Genomic DNA, 23,038 nt, shown 5'->3' with positions numbered 1-23,038 from the left:
CAAGGAGGAAAGGGACAAAATATTAGGCCTACATTACGGAAAGTCACTGGACATTTCGGAGAAAAGAGTCGAAATTTACAAAGACATTCCTAAACAACTCTTGGACCTTAGATTCACCTATATTGAACTATCAAAATTGCTGAGGAGTAACTTAATTGTTTTCAGGTGGGAATTTCCCCAAGGATTATCTTTTACATTCAGAGGGAAGAAGGTTAAAATTAAAACAGCCGAGGACAAAGATAAATTTTTGAGCGTCTACGGAGAGGACCTTCAGAAAGGGATTGAGAGACCTCCAGGGTCTGGACCATTACTTGTACCTCCACCATTGGGACCTGAAGATCTGGAGAAAAAGACACCACCACCAGAGAAATAACAGACTTGTTCTCTGCAACTTCTAAGCTGGAACATTAATGGCTGCAATTCCCTGGAAAAAAGGAGGAGAATTTTCCATATATTGAGAAAAGAACAATTGGACATTATTTGTTTGCAAGAAACACATGTGACTAGGCTCCATAGAAAAGTGCTAATAAATAAAAGATTAGGACAAGAATTTATTTCTTCGGACCGAGTTAAGAAAATAGGAGTGGTGATATATGCTAAGGAGAGCCTTTCACCAAAATTTTTATTTAAAGATGAGCAAGGAAGAATTTTGGCAATTGAGATACAAAATCAGGGAGAAAAGTTTTTGATATTAGGAATTTATGCACCAAATGAGGGGAAATCGGAATTTTACAAGAAGCTGCATGAGATAATGCTGGACTATCTGGACTATGATAACATCATTATGATGGGCGATATGAATGGGGTGGCGTCAACTAACATGGATAAGTCTCAAAGCCAAAATGTGACAAAAGATGGCAGACTACCTAAAACTTTTTTTGAACTGACTGACAATATGGACTTGATTGACATCTGGAGGACAAAGAACCCCCTGGGAAGAGAGGGAACATTCTTTTCTGAAGCCCAACTGACATGGACAAGAATCGACCAAATATGGATAACTAGAGGTCTGGCACCTAAGACGAGAAAGGTGGAAATCTGCCCAAAGACCTGCTCCGACCATAACGCTGTAAAGATGGACATGAGACTGATCCCAACCGGTTCCTTTAGATGGAGGATGAATGACAATCTGTTTAGAGATCAGGAGATCACCAAAAAGGCCCAGAAAGTTTTGAAGGACTACTTTGAGATAAATTTGAACACCACGGTGGAAAAAAGAATCATCTGGGATGCAAGTAAAGCGGTTATGAGAGGGTTTCTGATACAACAGAACGCTGTAAAGAAAAGAACACAAAATGAGAAAAAAGATAAGATTTTGGAGAAAATTAAAGAATGTGAGAAGAAGTTAAGATCGAAACCGAAGTCAAAGGAGATTTTGAAAGAAATTAAATTCTATCAAGCACAATACTCCAAATTGATAAATCAGGAGGTGGAGTGGAAAGTTAAGTTAATGAAACAAAGATCATTCGACTCGGCAAATAAATGTGGAAAACTGCTAGCATGGCAGTTGAAAAAGAGACAAAAATTAAACACGATCACCAACCTAGAGACTGAAGGAAGAAATGTTCAGAACCCTGTGGAAATAAGGAAGTGCTTCCAGAGATACTTTAAACAATTATATACTCAAGGGCCGCAAAATGAGGCTGAGATAGAACAATTTTTGATAAAAAATGGACTATCAAGGTTGTCTCAAGAAAATAGATCAATCCTGAACTGTAAAATATCACGACAAGAGATTGAAGTTGCCATTCAGAATATGCAATTGGGCAAGTCTCCAGGACCAGATGGGCTTACCTCCAAATATTATAAGGTACTGAAAGACTACTTGATACATCCATTAATGGAGGTTTGCAATGAGATTATGGAGGGAAAGAAAGCACCGGAAACGTGGAAAGAAGCCTTCATCACATTGATACCCAAATCAGAATTGGAAAAGACACAACTCAAGAATTACTGCCCCATTTCCCTTCTAAATGTGGATTACAAAATTTTTGCAGACATTTTAGCAAACAGATTTTAAAAAGTTTTAAGTGAAGTGATTCATAAAGACTAGGCCGGCTTTCTCCCAGGAAGACATTTGTCTGCTAACACAAGGAACATTATCGACATTTTGGAACTTCTGCAAACAAATATTAATACTAGAGCAGTGTTAATATTTATAGATGCGGAGAAGGCCTTTGACAACATTTCTTGGAAATTTATGAAGAAAAATTTGGAAGGGATGGGAGTGGGACGGGGATTTGAAAATGGGATAGATGCAATATACTCAGAACAAAAGGCTAAACTGATAGTTAACAATGTGGTGACAGAAGAGTTTAAAATTGAAAAAGGAACACGACAAGGTTGCCCTATTTCCCCACTGTTATTCATTTCGGTCCTGGAAGTGCTCTTGAATATGATTAGAGGGGACCGGTTGGTGGAAGGAATTCAGGTCGGAGCGAAACAGTACAAACTTAAGGCTTTCGCAGATGACCTAGTTTTGACTTTACAGGAGCCAGAATCTAGTACGAAAAGGGCATTACAATTAATTCAAGATTTTGGTCGGGTGGCGGGTTTTAAACTAAACAAGCAAAAAACTAAGGTATTGGAGAAAAATTTGACAGTTTCAGAGTCAGAAAGGTTTCAGAAGGAGACAGAGTTAAATGTGGTTTAAAAAGTAAAATATCTAGGGGTGAACATAACAGCAAAAAATCTGAGTTTATTTAACGACAATTATGAAAAGTGCTGGTCAGAAATTAAGAGAGATTTAGAAAGTTGGTCAAGATTGAAACTTTCCTTAATGGGCCAAATCGCTGCCATAAAAATAAATGTATTGCCAAGAATGCTGTTTCTATTTCAGACTTTACAGATTGTGGATAAAGTGGAGTGTTTCAGGAAGTGGCAAAGAGACATCTCTAAATTTGTCTGGCAGGGCAAAAAGCCCAGAATTAAGTTTAAAATATTAACTGATGCTAAAGAAAGAGGGGGGTTTGCCCTGCCAGACTTAAGGTTGTACTATGAATCAGCGGCTTTTTGCTGGCTGAAAGATTGGCTGCTCCTTGAAAACACTGATGTGTTAGATTTAGAAGGATTTAACAATGCTTTTGGATGGCATGCATATCTGTGGTACGACAAGGTTAAGATTCACAGGAACTTCATGAACCATATTGTAAGGAAAGCAGTGTTTAATGTCTGGACAAAATATAAAGACTTATTAGAAAATAAGACCCCAAGGTGGCTATCACCTATGGAAGCTAAAGCTGTGAAAAGACCCAATATGCAGGTCAAATGGCCGAAATATTGGGAGATATTAGAAAGAGATGGAGACAATTGGAGATTGCAGAGTTTGGAGAAACTAAAAGACAAAGTGCGAGATTGGCTACATTACGCTCAGATCAAAGAGGCTTTTAAATTGGATAAAAAGTTAGGATTCCAGGTGGAAAAATCGAAACTGGAAACAGAACTGTTAGAACCTAAGACTAAGGTACTTTCAAGAATGTATAACTTGTTGCTGAGGTGGAATACACAGGATGAAACGGTTAAATCAGCTATGATAAAGTGGGCACAGGACATTGGGTATAATATTATGTTTGCTGACTGGGAAAAGTTATGGACCACCTGTATGAAGTTTACGGCATGTAATGCCTTGAAAGAAAACATTATGAAAATGATATATAGGTGGTACATGACCCCAGTCAAGCTTGCAAAAATATATCATCTGTCAGATAATAAGTGTTGGAAATGCAAGGAAACTGAAGGAACGTTCTTTCACCTCTGGTGGACTTGCCCCAGGGTTAAGGCCTTCTGGGAAATGATATATAACGAACTGAAAAAGGTATTTAAGTATACCTTCCCTAAGAAACCAGAGGCCTTCCTTTTGGTCATTGTTGGCCAGAGGGTGTTAAAGAGTGATCGAACATTTTTTATGTATGCAACAACAGCAGCAAGGATACTTGTCGCCAAATATTGGAAAACTCAAGATTTGCCCACACTGGAAGAATGGCAGATGCAACTGATGGATTATATGGAGTTAGCAGAAATGACTGGCAGAATCCGAGACCTGGGAGAGGAAGCAGTGGAAGAGGACTGGAAGAAATTTAAGGACTGTCTACAAAAACACTGTAAATTGTACAAGTGTTAAGAAGGATGAGAGATTTGAAAATAACAGGGCACCATAAAATTTGGTGAAAAAATTGTGAGAATGAGTGAATTTTATGAGAAAAATAAATTTTGAATAAATATTATGGTAAGATTAGAGATTTAAGACCTAGTTAAAAATATTCAAAGTCAGGGACAAAATATTGGAAAAATGCATAATAAGAATGGAAACAAGGTGATAAATTGCTGGTTAAAGTTCTATAAATTTGGAAAGTAGGAGCGAGAGATGTGAGGAAGTCCAATAATGAAGAAAAGTTGGTTATTATATGTTGTTAATTTTTATGTTTGTTTTTCTTTTTTGTTTGATTTTTGCTATGCTGTTTCTTCTTTCTATTGTAATAAAAAAAACTCTTAATAAAAAATTTATAAAAATAAATAAAAATAAAAAGTCTTTCCTGATGCATGTGTGACTGTATTTAACTTCTTCACGGCATTTGTGAATCATAGCTGTGACTTCACTCATTGGCTGAAAACACTAAATAGTGGGAGCAGACTCATGTCTTCCTTTTTGTGTTGAATGGGGACTGCACATTTTCATTCATAACTCTCATTCTGCAAGGTCTAGAGACTTTGTGGTTACTTTAAAATGGAAGCTCGGTGTCTAGGCCCAGGATAGAAGTACCTGCTGTGTCATCCTCTTGGTGGACCTCATGCAAACACACACACACATAAAACAAAACATTAAATGACAATGCCTGCTCTTCAAGCAGCAGCATCATACTCCTCTAGTAGACACTTCGGGTTGTGAGGCATTTATTATGGCAACTAGGAATGGGGGAGAAATGATATGAAAATCTATGAAATCTGCATTTTCTAAAACAATATGCCTACCACACAACTATCAAAATTTACACTTGTCTGAGTTTGTTGGTGCAGTTCTCTAGCTAAACTGTGTTTACAAAAATGCATGCATTAGAGGAAAGTGTGAATTATAAAAATTATGTTTTATTAACTGGAACAGAATTACATAACACTAACAATAATCTCATTTTTAATCCTGTTTTAAGTCAAGAGTTGCAGTGAGGCATCTAATCATAAGCCTGCATTTTTATCAAAGCTTATATTTTGATCAGGGCCTGTATCTTAAAAAGCTTAAAGATTTTCAAATGTTTCATGCCAGGCAGAAGACCAGCTGCCTAAGAACCTTGGCAATGTTTTTCCTCCTAGACAAGGGGGCCCCCTGATTTATAGCAGAAAACAATTCTCAAAGTCAAAAAGGGAATTACAGGCTGAGTCCGAGGACACTGACCTTGCATGTTACAGAATATAAAAAAGGCTGAGAAAACATAAATTAAGAGTTGATAAATAGTAAAATAACACCATGTGCCTCCCATTAAACTTGAGCCATATTTTCCTAAGGTTGAAAGGTCAAGAGCAATGAAAAAGGCAACTGGCTTGGCTGGAGAAGATAGGTTTCTTCCTATCTTATTTTGAGGCTGGAAACTGTTCCTTCCTTTTTTACTTTGAGAAGGTTTATTATTCTAAAAGGTTATTTATGTTATGTATTAAATATATTGGCTTAAATGTAATTATGCAAAGGATTTAAGAAATGCTAGATTCTTATTTCGTATAGTTGTAAGAGTTGTAACTATCCTGAAATTAAGTCAGCCACCAGCCCAGCCCCCCTGCCATCATTAGAGCACACATATGGTTGTCAGCCCTTTGTTTAGAAACCTCCAAATGAAGGAGATCTTTCAATGTTGATGTGAACTCAAGATCCTTGACATATGTTTAAGATAAAAATTTAAGATTAACCATCTGTTTTGAAGGGCAATAAGGGCAAGGAGGGCAAGAGGTGAGCTGGTAATTAAGGTTCCTTGTTGAGACAAGTGTAAGATATATTACTACTTATTTGTCATTTATAGATAGAAGAATATATAGCTTTTTGTGTCCCATAAAAGGGAAGGGAAATGGGTGTATCTTTTGTGATTGGTTCTAGCAAACAGCCAATAGGAATTTCAACCAGGCTGATTGGACAGAGGCAGCCACAGGAGGAGCAAGGGGGCTGGATTAAGGAAATATAAGTGCTGGCCAGAATGGCAGGAGGGCAGGTCAGAGCTTGGTAACCATATACCACTGTGCCTCATATTTATTTGTCCGACAAATAAATTATTATTTTAATTTCTCTATTGCTGCGTTGAATATTTCATTCCAGCTAAGCGTTAACCACAAGCAGGGTGCTACAGCAGTATGGCATCAAATCCAGCTGGTGCCAGTCGCCTGACTTTGGTTGTTTCCAAGACACTGTATGTTTTGCCTTGGTAGAGAAGAATGTGTTCATGATTCAGAGGCTGTGATATGAGCACAGCTCAAGAAGCCTTTGTCTGTTCTCGTTCTCGCTGCCAATATCATAGTAGCCTATGCAGTGGTCCCACGTGTGATGACCAATCCCAACTCTGGCACTGAAATCTCTCAGCAGGACTAGGTAGGACCCTTCTGACAGCTTGGTCTAGTTCCTCAGAGAACCAGCCCTTGGTTTGTTTGTCAGAGCACATAGTGGAAGTATAGAGGCTCAGTATGTTAACTGGATTGGAGGTGATTGAGAGGTGGAGGGAGAACATGTGTTTTGAGTCTTTGGTCAGCAGTGCTATCACAGATAGAAGGGAATTTCTCACTGCAAAGACTGAGGCTTGAATTCATGGTTTCTCGTGATACCCTCCTTTGCCAGCAGGTAGGTGAACAAGCCAGGACACATGGTCCTGATGCTTCAACTTGCTAGCCACAAGAGGGTTTGTTTCTTTTCTGTTTTACCTGGTGCAGTAGTTTGGTCCACTTGTCGAGTGATACTCTGAGCTCCAAGCACCCATTGAAAGAGGCAGACAGTGAGACATGTCTCTTCCATCGTGTCTCGCTCACTGATGAAGGCAATCTGTAGTACTCGTACATTATGCCAATCAGGTTAAGTCTATAACTAGTATCTGCTATCAAAGAAGGAGGCAAATGGAAAATAAAACCATATAAGCAAGTTAAGGAACATGTTTATGATTGGTTGCATTATTTCCAGGTTAATGAAATGTTTTAAAAAAATATTAAAGAAAGTGGTTACACAGAAAATGATTCAAAGTTTCAAACAGATATAATAAACAATGATTGTAAAATTTTGTCAAAAATGTATAAGATATTGCTAGACTGGCATACGAAAGATGAGGAAGTTAAATCGGTAATGATACAATGGGCCAGAGATTTTGGGTATAATATACAATTTGATTTCTGGGAAAAATTACGGAAGGAAAATTTAAGATTTACTGCTTGTACGGCGTTAAAAGAAAATGTTATGAAAATGTTTTACAGATGGTATATCACACCGGTAAAATTAGCAAAAATGTATAAGACCTGTAATAAGTGTTGGAAATGCAAAGAAAAAGAATGAACATTCTATCATATGTGTTGGGAGTGTAAGAAAGTGAAGGGCTTCTGGGAGATGATATATAATGAAATGAAAAAAATGCTGAAGTATACATTTACTAAGAAACCAGAGGCCCTACTTTTAGGGATTACAGGAAAGGAAATAAGAAAGAAGGAATATAAACTTTTCCAATACACAGTTACAGCAGCAAGAATTCTACTGGCCCAGAAGTAGAAACAAGAGGAAATACTGACGAAAGAAGAATGGAGGATGAAATTAACAGACTATGCAGAATTGGACAAATTAACAGGGAAAGTCAGATATCTTCGAGATCAAAAGTTCATTGAGGACTGGGGGAAATTTGCGGAATATCTGAAAAGTACATGTGAAGTACAAACAACGCTAGTGGGTTTTAAAGAAGCACTGTAAAAGCTGAGATATATTGTTAAAAGGAAATGGATGATTGGAGGGAGGACTAATGACAATATAGAACAGAAGAAATGCGTAATTAAGAGTTAAAAATGGATGTTTGTCAGAGAAGCTGAAGGAAGTCCAAAAATGTTGGGAGAAGAGAGGATTGAGGAAGATTGGAAGAAATTTAAGATGTATTTACAAAAATATTGTAATTTGGTTGAATGTTAAGAAGGATGCTAGATTACAAAAAAAATTGGCCACCACTAAATTAGACTTGAATTTGATGATAAGTGAGATTAAAGAAAACATAATTTTTTTGGAGAATTGCTAGATTATATTTAAATGAGTGGATATAAGATCGTAAACAAGTTGATAATTTGCTTGGAAAAACCTTTTAATGATGTAAATGGGAGCGGGAGACGCGAGGGAGTCCAAAGAAATGATGAAACTACGTTGTGTTAGAAGTAAGATTGTTTATTATTTGTGTATTTGTATTCAAAAATTTTAATAAATATTTATATAAAAAAAAAATTTGTAAAAATTTGGATTAAATTGTGTATCTATGTTGGAAAATTAATAAAAAGTATTTTCTTTAAAAAATACTGTAACTCGTATCTGCTGCCTCCAATGTTGTTTTTCCTGCGTTTGCAGCACCCAAGTGACCTCTCTAAGGAGCAAGGCTGGGCAGTGTGTATGGAGATCCAGGGCTGCCATGCAAAGGAAAGGAAAGCAGCACATCTGGTACCAGCTTGGCTGCAGGAGTTGCTTGATGGAGGTGCACAATACTCTCATTCCGAAGGCCACATTAGGTGTTGCATTTTATCCCCACAATTTTTATCCCCTACAATTCCTCCTTGGAAGGAATCATTTTACTTAAACATCACACTTTGCTAATTTGAGTTTTATTCCTAAATGCATTCATATTTTTTCATGCACATTTCTATACCTTAATGCAGTGTTTCCCAACCTTGGGTCTCCAGCTGTTTGAGGACTACAATTCCCATCATTCCTGATCACTGGTGTTGCTAGCTAGGGATGATGGGAGTTGTAGTCCAAAAACAGCTGGCGACCCAAGGTTGGGAAACACTGCCTTAATGTTACATAACTTACTATCAGATATAGGCAGAGCAGCCTTAATGAAGGGTCAGGGAGGGTAACAGAGAGGACATTATGCACCATCCTAACCCTCCGGCATCTATATCAGAAGGGGTTTGAATTGCAGCCATGGTTTATTAGAAAGCCACTCCCGACCTAAAGAGGGGGTGGGGTTGCAGGTTCATGCCCCCCACAACAATCTCGCGGGGCTGGAGTCAGCCCTGCGGGACTCAGGGATTCCCCTTTGGTCCTTAATATTCATCACCACAGCGCCAGCCAATCGGATGGCGCTGGGGGCAGGGCTTACCGGGGGCATTTAAGGTCAGGGCAGCCCTGACTCGCCCCCTTTTCTCTCCGGCAGCAGCTGCGGTTTGGTTCTCTCCTGGGGTCTCCGCATTTTTGTTTTTTCTTTGTTCCTGCTGCGCTGCTTCTTTAATCTCTTAGTGGGCAGTCTTCATAGCCTTGCCTCCACCTACCAACGAACCTTGCCTTGATTCGCGCGCGGGCGCTGGATCCAATTGCTGCATTCTTCGCCGATTTCCACCCTCTCGAGCGCTGAGGAGCCCGGGTATCTGAGCCGTCGAGCCATCGAAGCGGCTATCTCACCCCGCACGCGATTGGCTGTGCATCCGCTGGTCCCGAATTGCCGACGAAGCCTCAATTTGCCAAGCGTGAGCTGCTTCAGCGCTCACGGAAGGTTTGCTTTATTTTTTTCTGGCTGGTGGGAGGGCAGGCTTGTTTCTGTGCTGGTCATCTGCCTGCAGGCAGTGGCTTAACCAATCCCCTTTGCTGCGCCCGCCTCGTGGGGTTGCATCCCGCGAACTTAGTTGCAGAAGGCGTTTGGAGCATATTCGAAACAGTTTTACTGCGTCGTCCCCCTGGTCATTCTCGAATTGTTGCCCCCGCTAATTTTATGGCTGCTTATCAGTCTCCCTCGTTGTTAACTTATTAGTTTATTCGCATTGGGTTGCCGTGACAACAAGGCGGGCGCCATTTTGTCCTGATCACGTGGTCCTAGCAGTCGCCATTTTGGGTGAGGCATACCCTGGTCCGTTGGCCGCCATTTTAGGTGCGACTTAATTAGGCCCACTGGTGCCGCGGTACTGTTCAGTTAGAATTAGATTTGTGGTGCATTCACCGAGATAGGCTGTTCTTTTCTTTTACCGTTTGCAGCTGGCGGCTGTTGCCATACAGCTATTCTCTCATCACCTTTCACGGTCGTTTGGGCTGCAGCCAGTAAGGTCGCCATTTTGAGCTTGCCGGATAGCCTGGCCGGCGGCCATCTTGAGTGAGGCATCCCTGCGGTTGCAACACACACAAAACGCTCACAGCCAAAAGGGCTTGCATCTCACCTCATTCCTTTGGGCGGCTTGTCACTCCTTTTAAAACAGCTGGTTAGTTTCCCCCCACTCCCTGCATCGGGTATTAACCAGGACTGTGTGGGACGGTTGTCCTTTCTTACTGTGGGACCCCTTCGCTGCTTCTAATTAACAATTCTTTTGACGTAGTTTTTAAGCATCCTTGCCTCAGGCTCTAGTTAATCTTTTCTAATATTGGATATAAATATTGGGTCCAGTAAGCTTCCCAGCGCAGCTCTGTATCCCTGGAAGCTCTGAGCTGGCCTAGCAGAGTAATGCAGCGGTCCTGAGTCCATGTGAGAAAGGGATAAATCAAGTCCAAAAGACAGATCGGTTCTTATCTCTAGAAGAGTTTATTTACAAGCCATAAATCAGTCTTTTTCCCGACAGAAACTTCCGCCATTCCAAAGGCATTCCTCCATGCTTTCCAAAAGCACACAGACAGCTCCGTTGAGCTGTGTCTCTCAGCGTCTCTCAGTAGAACTGAAAGTAACTCTCACAGACAAAGCCTGTGACGTAAGGCCCTGCTTCCGGCCCCTCCCAGATGCAGGGCACCATGGAGTTTTAACCCTGTTTGTTCCAAACTCCACATAATCTACATTATTCAGGGAAGCTTTTCTTGAAGTCTTGAAACCTTGCTTTCTGCTTCTACCTGGTGGGAGTATTCGTTGTTTAGTTGTTACTTAGCATTGAACGTTATTACTAATAATTACTAATAATAAAAATAATAAAATAAAATAAAATAAAATAAAATAAAATAATTTTTTTAAAAAATTATTCAAGAAATAAGTAATAATAATAATAATAATAATAAATAATAACAACAAAATAAATATAAGTAATTAAATAATAATATCAATATCATAAATAGAACAATAACAATAACAATAATAATAGTAGTAATAATAATTAAATAAATAATAAATAAATAAATAAATAAATAAATAAAAAGTATTTTGTCATACATTTACAGCATACGCAATTGTATACACTGTCTCAGATATAATTAGGCTCTCTTTGACACTCATACTTATTCATTCACGCATACATACACGCTCAGCGTGAGATCATAACATGGCTAACAGGGGCAATCCCCAGTTACCACAAACTGGTAGTGCGCTAGTGCCGGTAGCACCCTGCAACCCGCAGGCTTTGGCTCAGTTTTTTGCCGCGATTCAAACATTTTATGCGAAATGCAGCCCTCCTGTAGCACCAAATCCAAATATAGTCGAGGTATCTCAAGACTGCATTCCGGACACTCCCCCTAGCCAGCAAGGCCAGGCAGGACCTTCATTGGCCGCGGCTAGCACGTCGCATCAGGGTGCGGGTCAAATCAGTCGACCCCAAACTCGTTCACAGACGGCTCATGTGCACAAGTCTAAGGGTACAGCACATAAGGCCAGGCCCGGGGTTCAAAAGTCCAAGGCGTCGAGGCATAGGTCCAAAACACCGCGGGTGGCCTCATCTAATTCTAGCCAGCAGAGAATTGGCGTGCCTAGTGTTTTTCAGGATTCTCCGGCCCGGCCAAGCCAATCAGAGGCCTCTTCTTCGGAGGATGAGCTACCTCCCCAGCAGGCAACCACAGCGGAGAATGATTCAGCACCGCAAGACAACGCTACCCGTGGAGGGAAACGGAAGGCGAAGAAGAAACATGTGTCCAAGAAGAGCAAGAGGAGCGACCCATCCGACACTGATGATGACACAGGTACCTCTTCTTCTCCGGGGGCGATAGTGACGCCCCCATGGAGACTTATTGGGGGGAGGGCGAAGAAACCGGTGTCCCATTGTGGGTCCATGAGAGGAGGGCCAATTCACACCGTAAAACTTTTAACGGCACCCTCGAGTGGAAAAATGGGGCCTTGGTGGACGATGTTAAAACGTCAACTCACTTGTCCACTGACTTTATCCTTGGTAATCACCTTTCTAAGAGAAAGAGGGATAAGATATTGAATGGGGACTTTATAGACATGTTTACTTTGCTGCCGCCGGCCCAATTAAAGGGAAAAGGGGAGAAAAAGCGGTATTATGGTAAGAAAAGATATAGGTCTCCCCGGGCTGAGCACACATTCGAGAACTGGCTCAATGGCTACCAGGTTTTTATGGATGTAGTGGTAGGTTGTTATCCAAAATGCAGTTTCCACCTCACATCCTATCTGGCGCACATAAGAAGGGCTCGGGAGTTAGCGGGAGACGAGGCTGCCATCTCGTACGACGAGGACTTTCGTAGGAATGCCTCGCTGTTGTCTTCCACGCGTTGGGATCAGAGGGACAATAACTACTGGATGGAGCATGTGGGGCCTAACATCGAAAAGAAAACCCATGACCAAGCCAAATCCGGTAAGGTGGACACAAAGCGTCGTAGGCAGTGCTGGGATTTCAATAAGGGGGCCTGCCAGCGCACCTCATGTAAGTACTTGCATGAGTGCGATAAGTGTTTCGGTAACCACGCGGCCGTCAACTGTTACAAGAGTAAACAGCAGCCCTTTCGAGGCGGTAGGGAAATCGGGGTGCCCCCTCTGGCGCAACAGGACCCGCTCAAGGGCCAGCAGGGAATCGCTACTAATTTGTCCCTTGACTTAGCCCGCTCGCCAATAAAGCTCCAACCCCTTATGACCTTGTTAAAGCAGTATCCTAATAGGCAAGCTGCCCGTCTCCTCGGAGAGGGGTTTTCAAAAGGTTTTAGAATCCCTGTGGCTTGCTCCCCTGATTCCAGCTCCCCCCAATCAGAAATCGGTTTTAGAGAGACCTGACATCGCCATGAAAAAGATTCATAAAGAGGTTTTGACCGGGAGGGTGGCTGGTCCATTCGCAGTCCCCCCATTGATCATCTGCATATTTCTCCACTCGGCATTGTCCCAAAAAAGGCACCCGGGGAATTCCGGCTGATACACAATCTGTCTTACCCCAAGGGTGCTTCTGTTAACGATGCCATTCCCCAAGAACTGTGCAGGGTGAAATATGCGTCGTTTGATCAGGCAGTGAAGCTGGTTAGGGGTTTCGGTAGGGGCGCCTTCATGGCCAAATGCGACATTGAATCTGCTTTTCGCCTCCTCCCAGTTCATCCGGAGGACTATTGTTGGCTAGGTTTCAAATTCCAGGGCTCTTTCTTCATCAACAAAGCAATGCCCATGGGGTGCTCGATCGCCTGTGCTGCCTTTGAGACTTTTAGCACATTCCTCAAATGGGCGCTGAAGTTTAGAACTGGTTCTGAAGGAGTGGGGCATTATTTGGACGATTTTATTTTGGTCGCAAGTAATGCAGCTGACTGCTTGGCCCTACTACAGGCATTCATGTCCATGGCGAAGGAGCTGGGTGTTCCTTTAGCAGATGAGAAGACCGAGGGCCCAGTCACTACGCTGACTTACCTGGGCATCGAGCTCGACACAGTTACCCAAACTTCCTGCCTGCCTTCCGAAAAGTTGGAGGCCTTGAAAAACCTTATTTCACAGCTTTTGCCCCTTAGGAAGGTTACACTGAGGCAGATTCAATCACTCTTAGGCCACCTCAATTTCGCGTGCCGGGTAGTTTCCCCAGGTCGCCCCTTTTGTGGTAGGTTGGCAAAATTGTCAGCAGGTTTAAGGTCTCCACATCATAGGGTGCGCCTTTCGAAGGCGGTAAAATCAGATCTCCAGGTTTGGCTCCATTTCTTAGACGGTTATAATGGTATTTCACTCTGGCAAGATAGCATGGCCCTACAGGCTGACTTCCAAGTGCATTCAGATGCTGCTGGGTCCCTGGGTTTTGGCGTCTATTTTAGAGGGCAGTGGTGTGCACAACGATGGCCTCCTGCTTGGCAGGGAAAACCCATCCTTCGCGATCTGACATTCTTAGAATTCTTCCCCATAGTAGTTGCAATCCATCTATGGGTCGAGCAATTTAGGGATCGAAGGGTCTGCTTCTGGATGGATAACCAATTGGTGGTGTCTGTGTTGAATAAACAATCCGCTCGCTCCCCTAGAGTAGCGGCCCTTTTACGATATTTTGTCCTCTCCTGCCTTAAACTAAACTTATACGCTTCAGCCAAATTCGTACCGGGGATTGATAACAACATTGCGGACGCTCTGTCTCGTTTCCAGATGGAGCAGTTTCGCTCATTGGCGTCGGATGCGCAGCAGCTACCGCAGCCGTTTCCGGAGGACCTCTGGAGTATTGGCAACGAGAAGCAATAAAGGGAGTATTGTCAGCTCTTGCGCCCTCTACCCTTAGATCCTATAACAAGGCATGGTTAGATTTCACATTATTCCATCAGAAGAAGGGTCTCTTTAAACCAGGGAGGCCCCCAGCTAAGTCGGAGGTTATAGAATACCTTGTACGCCTTCGGGATTTAGGTCGGGCCCCCAAAACTCTTAATATCCATGCCGCGGCAATATCGTTTTTCTCCAAAGCTCTGTTCTCAGTCAATCCTTGCGCACACTTCGTGGTCCGGAAGATGCTGGAGGGCTGGCGTAGAGCGCAACCTTCTAGCTCTGACAACAGGAGGCCCATAACATTTGATTTACTCATGCAAATACGTACGAAGCTCAGGGTTATCTGCTGGTCAAGGTACGAGGCCAGGTTGTTTTCCACAGCATTTTCTTTCGCTTTCTTTGGTGCCCTGCGGATTAGTGAAGTGGTCTGTGATGGCCAAGTAGGTGGCATCAGCAGGGGGCTCCTCTTGGACGATGTGTCCTTGTCCAGCTCAGAGGTAATCCTTAAAATCCGTAGTTCAAAGACCGATCAGCTTGGTAGGGGGGCCCTAGTTCGCCTGCAGGCTACTCAGAATGCCGGCCCTTGCCCAGTTAAGGATGCAAGAAAGTTCCTGTGTGTCAGACCAAAAACAGCCGGTCCTTTCTTCATACATGCAGATGGTTCTCGTCTGTCAAAACACCAGTTCACAAGGGTTATGCGCAAGGCGATCGCGGCCATCGGACTCCCACCAGAGGAGTACACCGCTCACTCCTTCTGCATCGGGGCCGCCACCACCGCCGCCCACATGGGTTTACCGGCGGAGAGGATAATGGACATGGGCCGATGGAAGTCGAATGCATACAGGGGTTACATCCGGAAATCTTGCTAAAAATACCTTTCCCCTACCCTTCCCCCATCCATCCGCCCCCACCCTGACCCGGCTCTCTCCCTCTTTTAATTTCAGATTCTGGTGCTGTGCGTATCTGGATCTTTGGCCACAGCATCGTCCACTGGACCAGTTTGCGGGCGGCGTTCAGGGGTTGCTGTTTGGACCTCCAGCTCCCGAGCAATGTGGAAATTTCCTGGATTGCACGGCGGGGAATGCGCTGGGAGGAATTCTGCCCGACAATTTCAAATAAGATAGCAATTCAGGGCCCCCCAGATGCTCTGGTCATTCAACTGGGAGAGAACGACCTGGCTTACAGGAAAGGGGTGGACCTAATGTGGAATATTTTTAACGACCTTGAGGAGTTGAGGGCCTCCCACCCAAAGCTAACAATTATATGGTCATCTTTGCTCGAAAGGTGCTGTTGGAGGGGCGCTGCTAATCCCTTGGCCATCAGTAGAGCCAGGAGGCTCTTGGAGCGCGCGGTGGCGCGTAGAATGGCTGCATTGGGTGGTCGGGTTATCCAACACCCAGACATTCAGTTTAGCAAGAAAGCACTCTACCGCAGGGATGGCGTGCATCTTTCTGATGCTGGCAACGATATCTGGCTGGCTGACATTTTCCAAGAGATCAGGGATTGGTTACAGGTCTGAGGGTATTGGCGGCGAGCCGGGCTCGTGTGGCGGTTAGGCATTGGCAGGGGTATTGTTAAGCAAATGATGTCGGGGGGGGAGGAACGCCATCACCTCCCCCAAATCTTGAAGAGTAGTTCGTTAAAGGACTCCGGGGGGCGTCGCCTCGTCCGAAACCTACGGAGGCTAGGGCCTAAAGCGCGCCCCCAAGCGGTAACCCCAGGGGGAGCGTCTACGGATGTGCATCTCGGGGGGCTCCCCCTGTTGGTGCTTAACCCTTCCCGGTTAGACCGGATAGTCTGTAGGGCCAATGCCTAAAAGCCAATACCGCTCTTACCTGTAATCAATAAAGTTGTGGCCATTTTCGCCCAATTAACCTAAATTCTGGTGTCCGGTGTCTATTTACTCCATCTGTGGGATGGGGCGGGTATCTCCACGCAAATGCATATAACTTGAAGTTAGATTTCCTGGTAGACCAAAAAGTGAAAAAAATTTAGGTAACAGTTCCATGTAATATGGTTAGTAACTTTTCAAATAAAATTAAAAATATTTTATCTTCATTAAGAAAACAGTGCTTTGTATAGGCTCATCAATAAATCCATCAATTCCCTTCCATGGAAAAATAATTTTAGGGGGAAAAAAATCTATGAATTTCAGCAATTAGTTTCAGCGGTTAACTATAAAAATATATTTCACCAGTTAGTTTCAGTCAGTGGTTTCACCAGCTAGTTTTAGCTATTCGTTCCAGCTACGCATTTCACCAGTAAGTTCCAGACATTAATTGTCTGTAGCTAGTTTCCGCCATTAGTTTCGCCAGTTAGTTCCAGACATTAACCGTCTGTAGCTAGTTTCTGCCATTAGTTTCACCAGTTAGTTTCAACCCCCAGTTTCAGTATTACGATGGAGGTAAAATAACATATCTCCACACCATGCATCCCCCCCCCTTTATATTAAAACATTTTTCCTCATGGGAAGTTGCTTCAGCCTCATGATCGTTTTGATTGCCCATTTCTGCAGCTTTTCCAGTTCTACACCACCTTTTTTGAAATGTGGAAACCAGAACTATATACAGTATTCCAAGCACAATAGATTTCCACAAAGGCTTTGTGATATGTCCCCCCCCTCCCCGCCCAATTTCCTAATGATCTCCAGCATGGAATTTGCCTTTTTAATGGGTGATGCACTCTGAGTTGATATTTTATGTGAGCCATCTACCATGATCCCAAGATCTTTTCCATCGTGAGTCTGTGGTGTTTAAGACATCATTTGGAATCTTAGGATCGCCTCTCCCAATATGCTCCCAATAGGTATCACATTACATTGAATCCTATTTGCTATTTTGTTGCAGGCTCAGCTGGAGGTGCTCACATAAATCCCCAAATGACTTAGGCCTCCAAATATCTAAGAGAACACCTCTTTATCTTTAGATGCTCTCAGATGTCAAAATCAGCAGAGGCGCTCCCCGTGATACTTCCATTGCCTTCCGATGTTTGGGATTGTGGTGACCCAGGAGATGGCATTCTCTCTGGCAGCTCCTAGACTGTGAAATTCCGTCCCCAGAGAGGCGTGTTTGGCACCATCATTTTAGATTTCTCTCCCCCCCATATGCTGAAGACACTCCTCTTCACCCTGGTCTTTGACACTTCATACACACACACACACACACACACACACAGAGAGAGAGAGAGAGAGAGAGAGAGGACCCACCCTATTACTGTGACTGTCATTTGTTTTAAATGATTTAATATTGTATTTCAAATTGTTGTAATTCGCCCTGTGATCTTATGGTTGTTGTTATTATCTCAGTGCAGAGGTCAACAACCTAAGGCCCATGGGCAGGTTGCGGCCTATGAACTTCCTGGAACCGGCCCATGGCCGTTCCGTGGATCAGCTTGGGGATTCCGTGCTCCTCCCCGTGGCGCCAATTTTTTTCCTCACTGTGGGGACCAACTTCTGGGTTGGAAGAGCGCTGCAAAGAGCATGTGCACACGGGCGCTCCTCACCCGGAGGAACGCCTGTACGCATGAGTACACGCTATTTACGGCGCACTTCCGGGATGGAGGAATGCCTGTGCTCATGCACACATGCTATTTCCAGTGCTCTTCCAACCCAGAAGAATTCCGGAAATAGCTTGAACTTACGCATGGGCACACATGGGCACACACTCTCCAGCCCACCGAGAGGTCTGCTAGGGAGTAGACCGAATTGGCCTCAAAAAATGTTGCTGACCCCTGTCCTAGTGCCTTGGAGAAAGTCATCAGTTTTACATGAGACTTAATGGTCATGGCTTTCCCCCAAAAATTCTGGGAAATGTCATTAGGTGAGGCAACTAAGAATTCCCTAGTCCTCCTACCAATAAAACACACACACACACAACCCTCTAAAACAAACTCCTAGACCTTAAGTGAGCAGTAGGTGGGAGTTAAGCTTGGTATCCATCATGGTTGCCACCCAGCCTGCCATCTTAAGTTGCCTAAATTGTAATGCCTTAGACCACCGACGTATGACATCAATACATTGCATAGAGCTTTGCCAGTACATTAAGGGTAATTTAAAATAGTAGGCTCGGTGACTACCACAGGCTACGCCTTGGTACTCGTCAATTTAGGCTCCCAAACACTCCAGATACATATTTTCAGGACTCACCCTATTCTTGTGATTGTTTAATATTGCGTTTTAAATTTGGCCAGGGGTTTTATGGTTGCTGTTATAATTATTTTAGTGCCTTGAAGAAAGGCTTGAGCTTTACACTGTCCAGTTCTGTCCAGTCATGGAGCTGCAGAGCATGGCAGGTGCTGTTCAGGAGGAAAACCCCCACATCTCCTTTTTCCTGTTCCTGGTTGCTGCTCTGCCCACATTAATATACGCAGCTCAGCTCAAAGTTTTCCCCACGTAGGATAATTAACTGCAGTGAGACACTGCATGGAACAGCTTGCTGAAGGCAGAAAGGAGGGCAAGGGCTGCCTCCTGTTCATAATCATAGAAGCTTGGGCAGTGGCCAGAACCGAATGAGGTAAAGCTAGAAAACAAAGAATAACAGTTAATAAATTCCAGCTGTGCTGTTATTCACAAAAGGTGAGTGAAAAAAATAGTAAATCCATCTTTTATTATCATACAGGGTCTTTTCTGTGCTGGCTCCACCTCTTTCGAATTTCTTCCTAGTAGGGTGACTAACCTTCAGGCATCTTGAAAGGCATTCAAGAATTATATGGCTTGATTGGCCTTCCCACTCACGGGATGGAAGTTGTCCTTTTGGGTTGCTGAGTCTTTCGATTTATTTATTTTTGTGACTCTATTCTGTTTTAGGTTTTAGTAATAAACTTGTAGGTTTTTATTGCTGTGATTTACTTCGGACAGGATTTGGCTGGAAAAGCAGCATATAAATAATTTAAAATAAACAATATGAATCAAACCTTTCTTAACAATGCTTAGGAATTCCTGAGAACCAACAATAATTGCTCAGAGTTCGGTAAAATCCATCCATTATTGTTCTACCGTTCACTTTTTCTAAAAGAATTTCCTGGTTGCCTGGTGAGATTTGCCCTGGTCCCAGTCCAATTAACTCCTGGGTTGCTCATAGGACTCAAACTAGAATTAGAAAAGCCAGCCAGTGAATCTGCTGTATCAGCCAAAAGCAACCACATATTCTGAAAAACGGGATTCAGGGATTTGGGGTTCAAAATTCTCATGGCTATTATTTTCCCACTTGTGCTTTTGCTGCTAGATCCTCGGTGAGCTACCTTCCATGGACCTCTCTATAGGTACTGCGCTCTTCTTGATTTTCTCCAGCTACCTCTCGGATGCAAAAACCCGAAACTATACAATTGAACTCTCAGTGCCAAATGGAGGGCCATGGGGTGAATGGGGACCCATAGAATTCTGTCGCAAAGGGTATGCAAATGGATTCAGATTGAAGGTAGATACCTCCTTGTGTCCTCCTTTTCAGGCACCTTGGTGCCAAGTAGCTGTGACAATAAGTATGAATGGACAAAGTCCTCTGCTCAGCTGACCTCCATCTGACTAAGTTGCTTGGTGGTGAGGTCATTACGATGCAAACGTACTGGTGGAACACTGGGGCCCTTCAGCATTTGAGGTTCTTCGTCATGTGTCTTCTCTGTGAGAGGTCTGGAGGACAGCAACACAAGAATGGGTCTTTTATGTGGTGGCTCCTTACTTGTGGAATGCTCTCCCCAGAGACGTTTGCCTGGTGCCTCTGTTACATATCTTTACGTGCCTGGCAAAAGCATTCCTCTTCTCCCAGGGCTTTGGCTAATTATACCGTTGGGGGGTATTGTTTTGGTTTGTTATCATGGCATCTATTCTTGTGTTTTCACATTGTAAACCACCCTGTGATCTTCAGATGAAGGGTAGTATAGAAATTTAATACATGATGATGATGATATTGCACCATGCCAATTACACCTGAACATAGTTCCCATAATTGCTGGGGGAGCGTAACATGAATTCAGTTCATTTTGAGGTAGAACTTTGAATGATTTCTAGTTCATCTTCAAGTTCCTTCTCTTACATGTGTTATTTACACCTTAGACCCTTTGAGCCTTTAAGCTTAAATATCATATTTTTGAGGGGAAAGAAATCAAACTATTCGTATTCTGCTGTGTGTGGAATGATGGTTCCTTAGTCTTCTTAGGCAAATTTTATGCATCAATATAACAGCTTGTGACATTCTGGAGGCTGAAATATCTTTTGCCGAGGACATACTTGAATTGAACTGTGAACTGAAATAGTTCATTTTGTAAAGGTGCAAACATGAACTGGAATTAGTTCTTTTGGGGGCATGTCAAATGAGATCCTTTTCGAATCAAACTTTCCAAGCTCTGTACAATACTGTCAAATTCAGCCTGCCAATCTAGTGTGTGTGAAATTCTTCCTGAAAATGCTGTGCTTTGCTATTAATGTGGTCTTATTGTAGTCATAGCTTCTCTTCTCCCCCAGGTAGACCCATGGAAACGTTTTCAAGTATTTAAAGATGATACATCTCTGAATGGCATCCGCCTTTCTTGTACGGATGGCTCAGAAATTCAGTCTGCTGTTGGACCGTGAGTAGCTTTAAATATTCCATTCCTTGGCTTTGTTGTTAGAAAGAAGTATGGAACCAAATCTGGCAAGTTCTTGCCTTGGATTATACATCTTGGATTATGGTGACTTATTCATGGGCTGCCAAACCTGAGTGCATCAACAACGCAACAGGGAGGGATGTGATAAAATAGTGAAATGCAATGTAGCAAAAGACAGTTGCTCAACATTCGGATGTAGTTTCCTTCCCCAGGAATTAATCATTGAGATAACAAAATTAAATAAAACAGAAATCCATTCTACATCTATTTCCATATGAGGTGAATAAAATGTGAAGAGAATGCATACATGCAACATTACCTGTGTAACAAAATGTAGGCCGTATTAGTTTGGAACAAGGGTAAAAAATGACAAAATAACTTATCTAATCACATTTGAGCGTCTGCCCATGTGCGAGCAGCGAAACCCAAGGTATGACTGTACCTTCCATATTTCCTCAAATCATAGCTCCCAGGATTCTTTGGGGGAAGCCATGTGCTTCAAATATGTGCTGAATGGGCATTGAATGTTTGGTGAAGACATAACTTGAGCAAACATTTCTTCAGAGTATTAACACCACTATCTTTGTCAGGTGGGGGAAGTGGACAAAGGCTGAGACTTGTCCTGAGGGCAGTCTAATCTCATTTTCTCTGAGAGTACAAGAAGAACGAGGATTTTTTTTGGATGACACATCAGCTAACAATATCAGGTTCAGCTGCGAACATGGGGCTGTCCTGACAGGTCATTCAACTAACTGGGGTACTTTTGGCCCATGGAGTGCAATTTGTCTTCAAGGTGCCATATGTGGAATTCGGACCAAAGTGGAACCTCAGATGGAAAAAGGCGACAACACAGCACTTAACGATGTGAAGTTCTACTGCTGCTACTGAACCATGTGGGTTTCACGCGACAATAGCTCAGTTTCCTGTGCCCCAATGGCTCCATGACATGAAACTTAATAATAAAATGTATTCCCAATGAAGAGTTCTGCGTGTCTTTTTTTGATGCACTGTGCCTTAAATCTTCATGTAGGGCTTGTTAGCAAAGCCATTTAAATCTTGGTAACACTTTATTGAGGAAGCGGAACACAACGTTGTATAATTTGAGGAGAAAGCAACAGAGAGGCTTTTCTCTTTTTTAGGTCAGGCACCGGACATAGCAGGTAGGCTATCAACTATACATAACAGGAGGGAACTCCCTAAGATCTACACAGCCAGTCAGAGCGCTCGCTACCTCAGTGAGCGTCGTGCCACTTTGCTTGGTTGTTAAGCAAAACCTCAGCCAGCTAAAGTCACACACAGCACAATCTCTGCTGTGGCAATTCCATCATGGCTGCTGGATAGGAGGCCAAACCTAGGATTGGAGAGAGGACAGATAAGGATGAATAGACACAGAAGAATGTAAGAAGAGGTCCACTGCATCGTACGAAAGGTGACTACCCAGATGCATTTATGGTGTTCAGAAAGGGCTCAACAATTTTGCCCCCCCCCCCAATAAAGAGGTCAACAGCTTTTGTGTTCAGATTTTCACTTTTTGAAATATAACAACCCTAGTTCAGAGGGGGAAAGGGGGTGGAATGGGAAAATTCCCATTTACATGTGTCCTGAACCACAATGTAAGTGGCTTCCACAGAGGAGCCACAAAAAGAATGTGGCTGGTCAAGGGAGCCATGGACTCAAAGAGGTTGAAAACCAATGCAGTGGACAAGGAGTTGTGTGTGTGTGTGTGTGTGTGTGTGTGTGTGTGTAAAAACTAGCCTACTATACAAAGATAACATTTGCCTTTCTTTCTTGTTTTTTACTATACCTCCTTTTGCCCACCCACCTTGGCAAGTGGTGGCCCTCCAGCTAAGAAAGGCTCCAGAGCCCTGCTGTAAAGCACGGTAGACAATGCTGGGCTTTGGTGCTAGACGTAACACCACCATCCC

The 23,038-nt window shown here is 43.1% G+C and overlaps 1 protein-coding gene across 1 annotated transcript; it reads left to right on the top strand.

The window, feature by feature from the left end:
* Positions 1-18,972: 18,972 nt before the first annotated feature.
* Positions 18,973-22,093, top strand: LOC309341256 (vitelline membrane outer layer protein 1-like). Its single transcript, XM_081860839.1, has 4 exons — positions 18,973-19,110; positions 19,760-19,951; positions 20,992-21,095; positions 21,704-22,093. The coding sequence occupies exons 2-4, from the start codon at positions 19,781-19,783 to the stop codon at positions 21,999-22,001; spliced, it is 573 nt and encodes a 190-aa protein (XP_081716965.1). The 5' UTR covers positions 18,973-19,110; positions 19,760-19,780; the 3' UTR covers positions 22,002-22,093.
* The last annotated feature ends 945 nt before the right edge of the window (positions 22,094-23,038 follow it).

This window comes from Podarcis erhardii (genome assembly GCF_964252035.2).
Source record: "Podarcis erhardii genome assembly, chromosome: 4".
NCBI classification, from domain to species: Eukaryota; Metazoa; Chordata; class Lepidosauria; order Squamata; family Lacertidae; genus Podarcis; species Podarcis erhardii.
The sequence above is the reverse complement of the archived record's forward strand: the minus strand, read 5'-3'. Positions and strand labels throughout refer to the sequence as shown.

Bases quoted from the DNA above. Each gene is read 5' to 3' on its own strand.
- LOC309341256 (XM_081860839.1), top strand. From the start codon at position 19,781: ATGGACCTCTCTATAGGTACTGCGCTCTTCTTGATTTTCTCCAGCTAC. The intron at 19,952-20,991 runs GTAGATACCTCC...CTTCTCCCCCAG, and splicing joins CAAATGGATTCAGATTGAAG to GTAGACCCATGGAAACGTTT. The intron at 21,096-21,703 runs GTGAGTAGCTTT...TATCTTTGTCAG, and splicing joins ATTCAGTCTGCTGTTGGACC to GTGGGGGAAGTGGACAAAGG.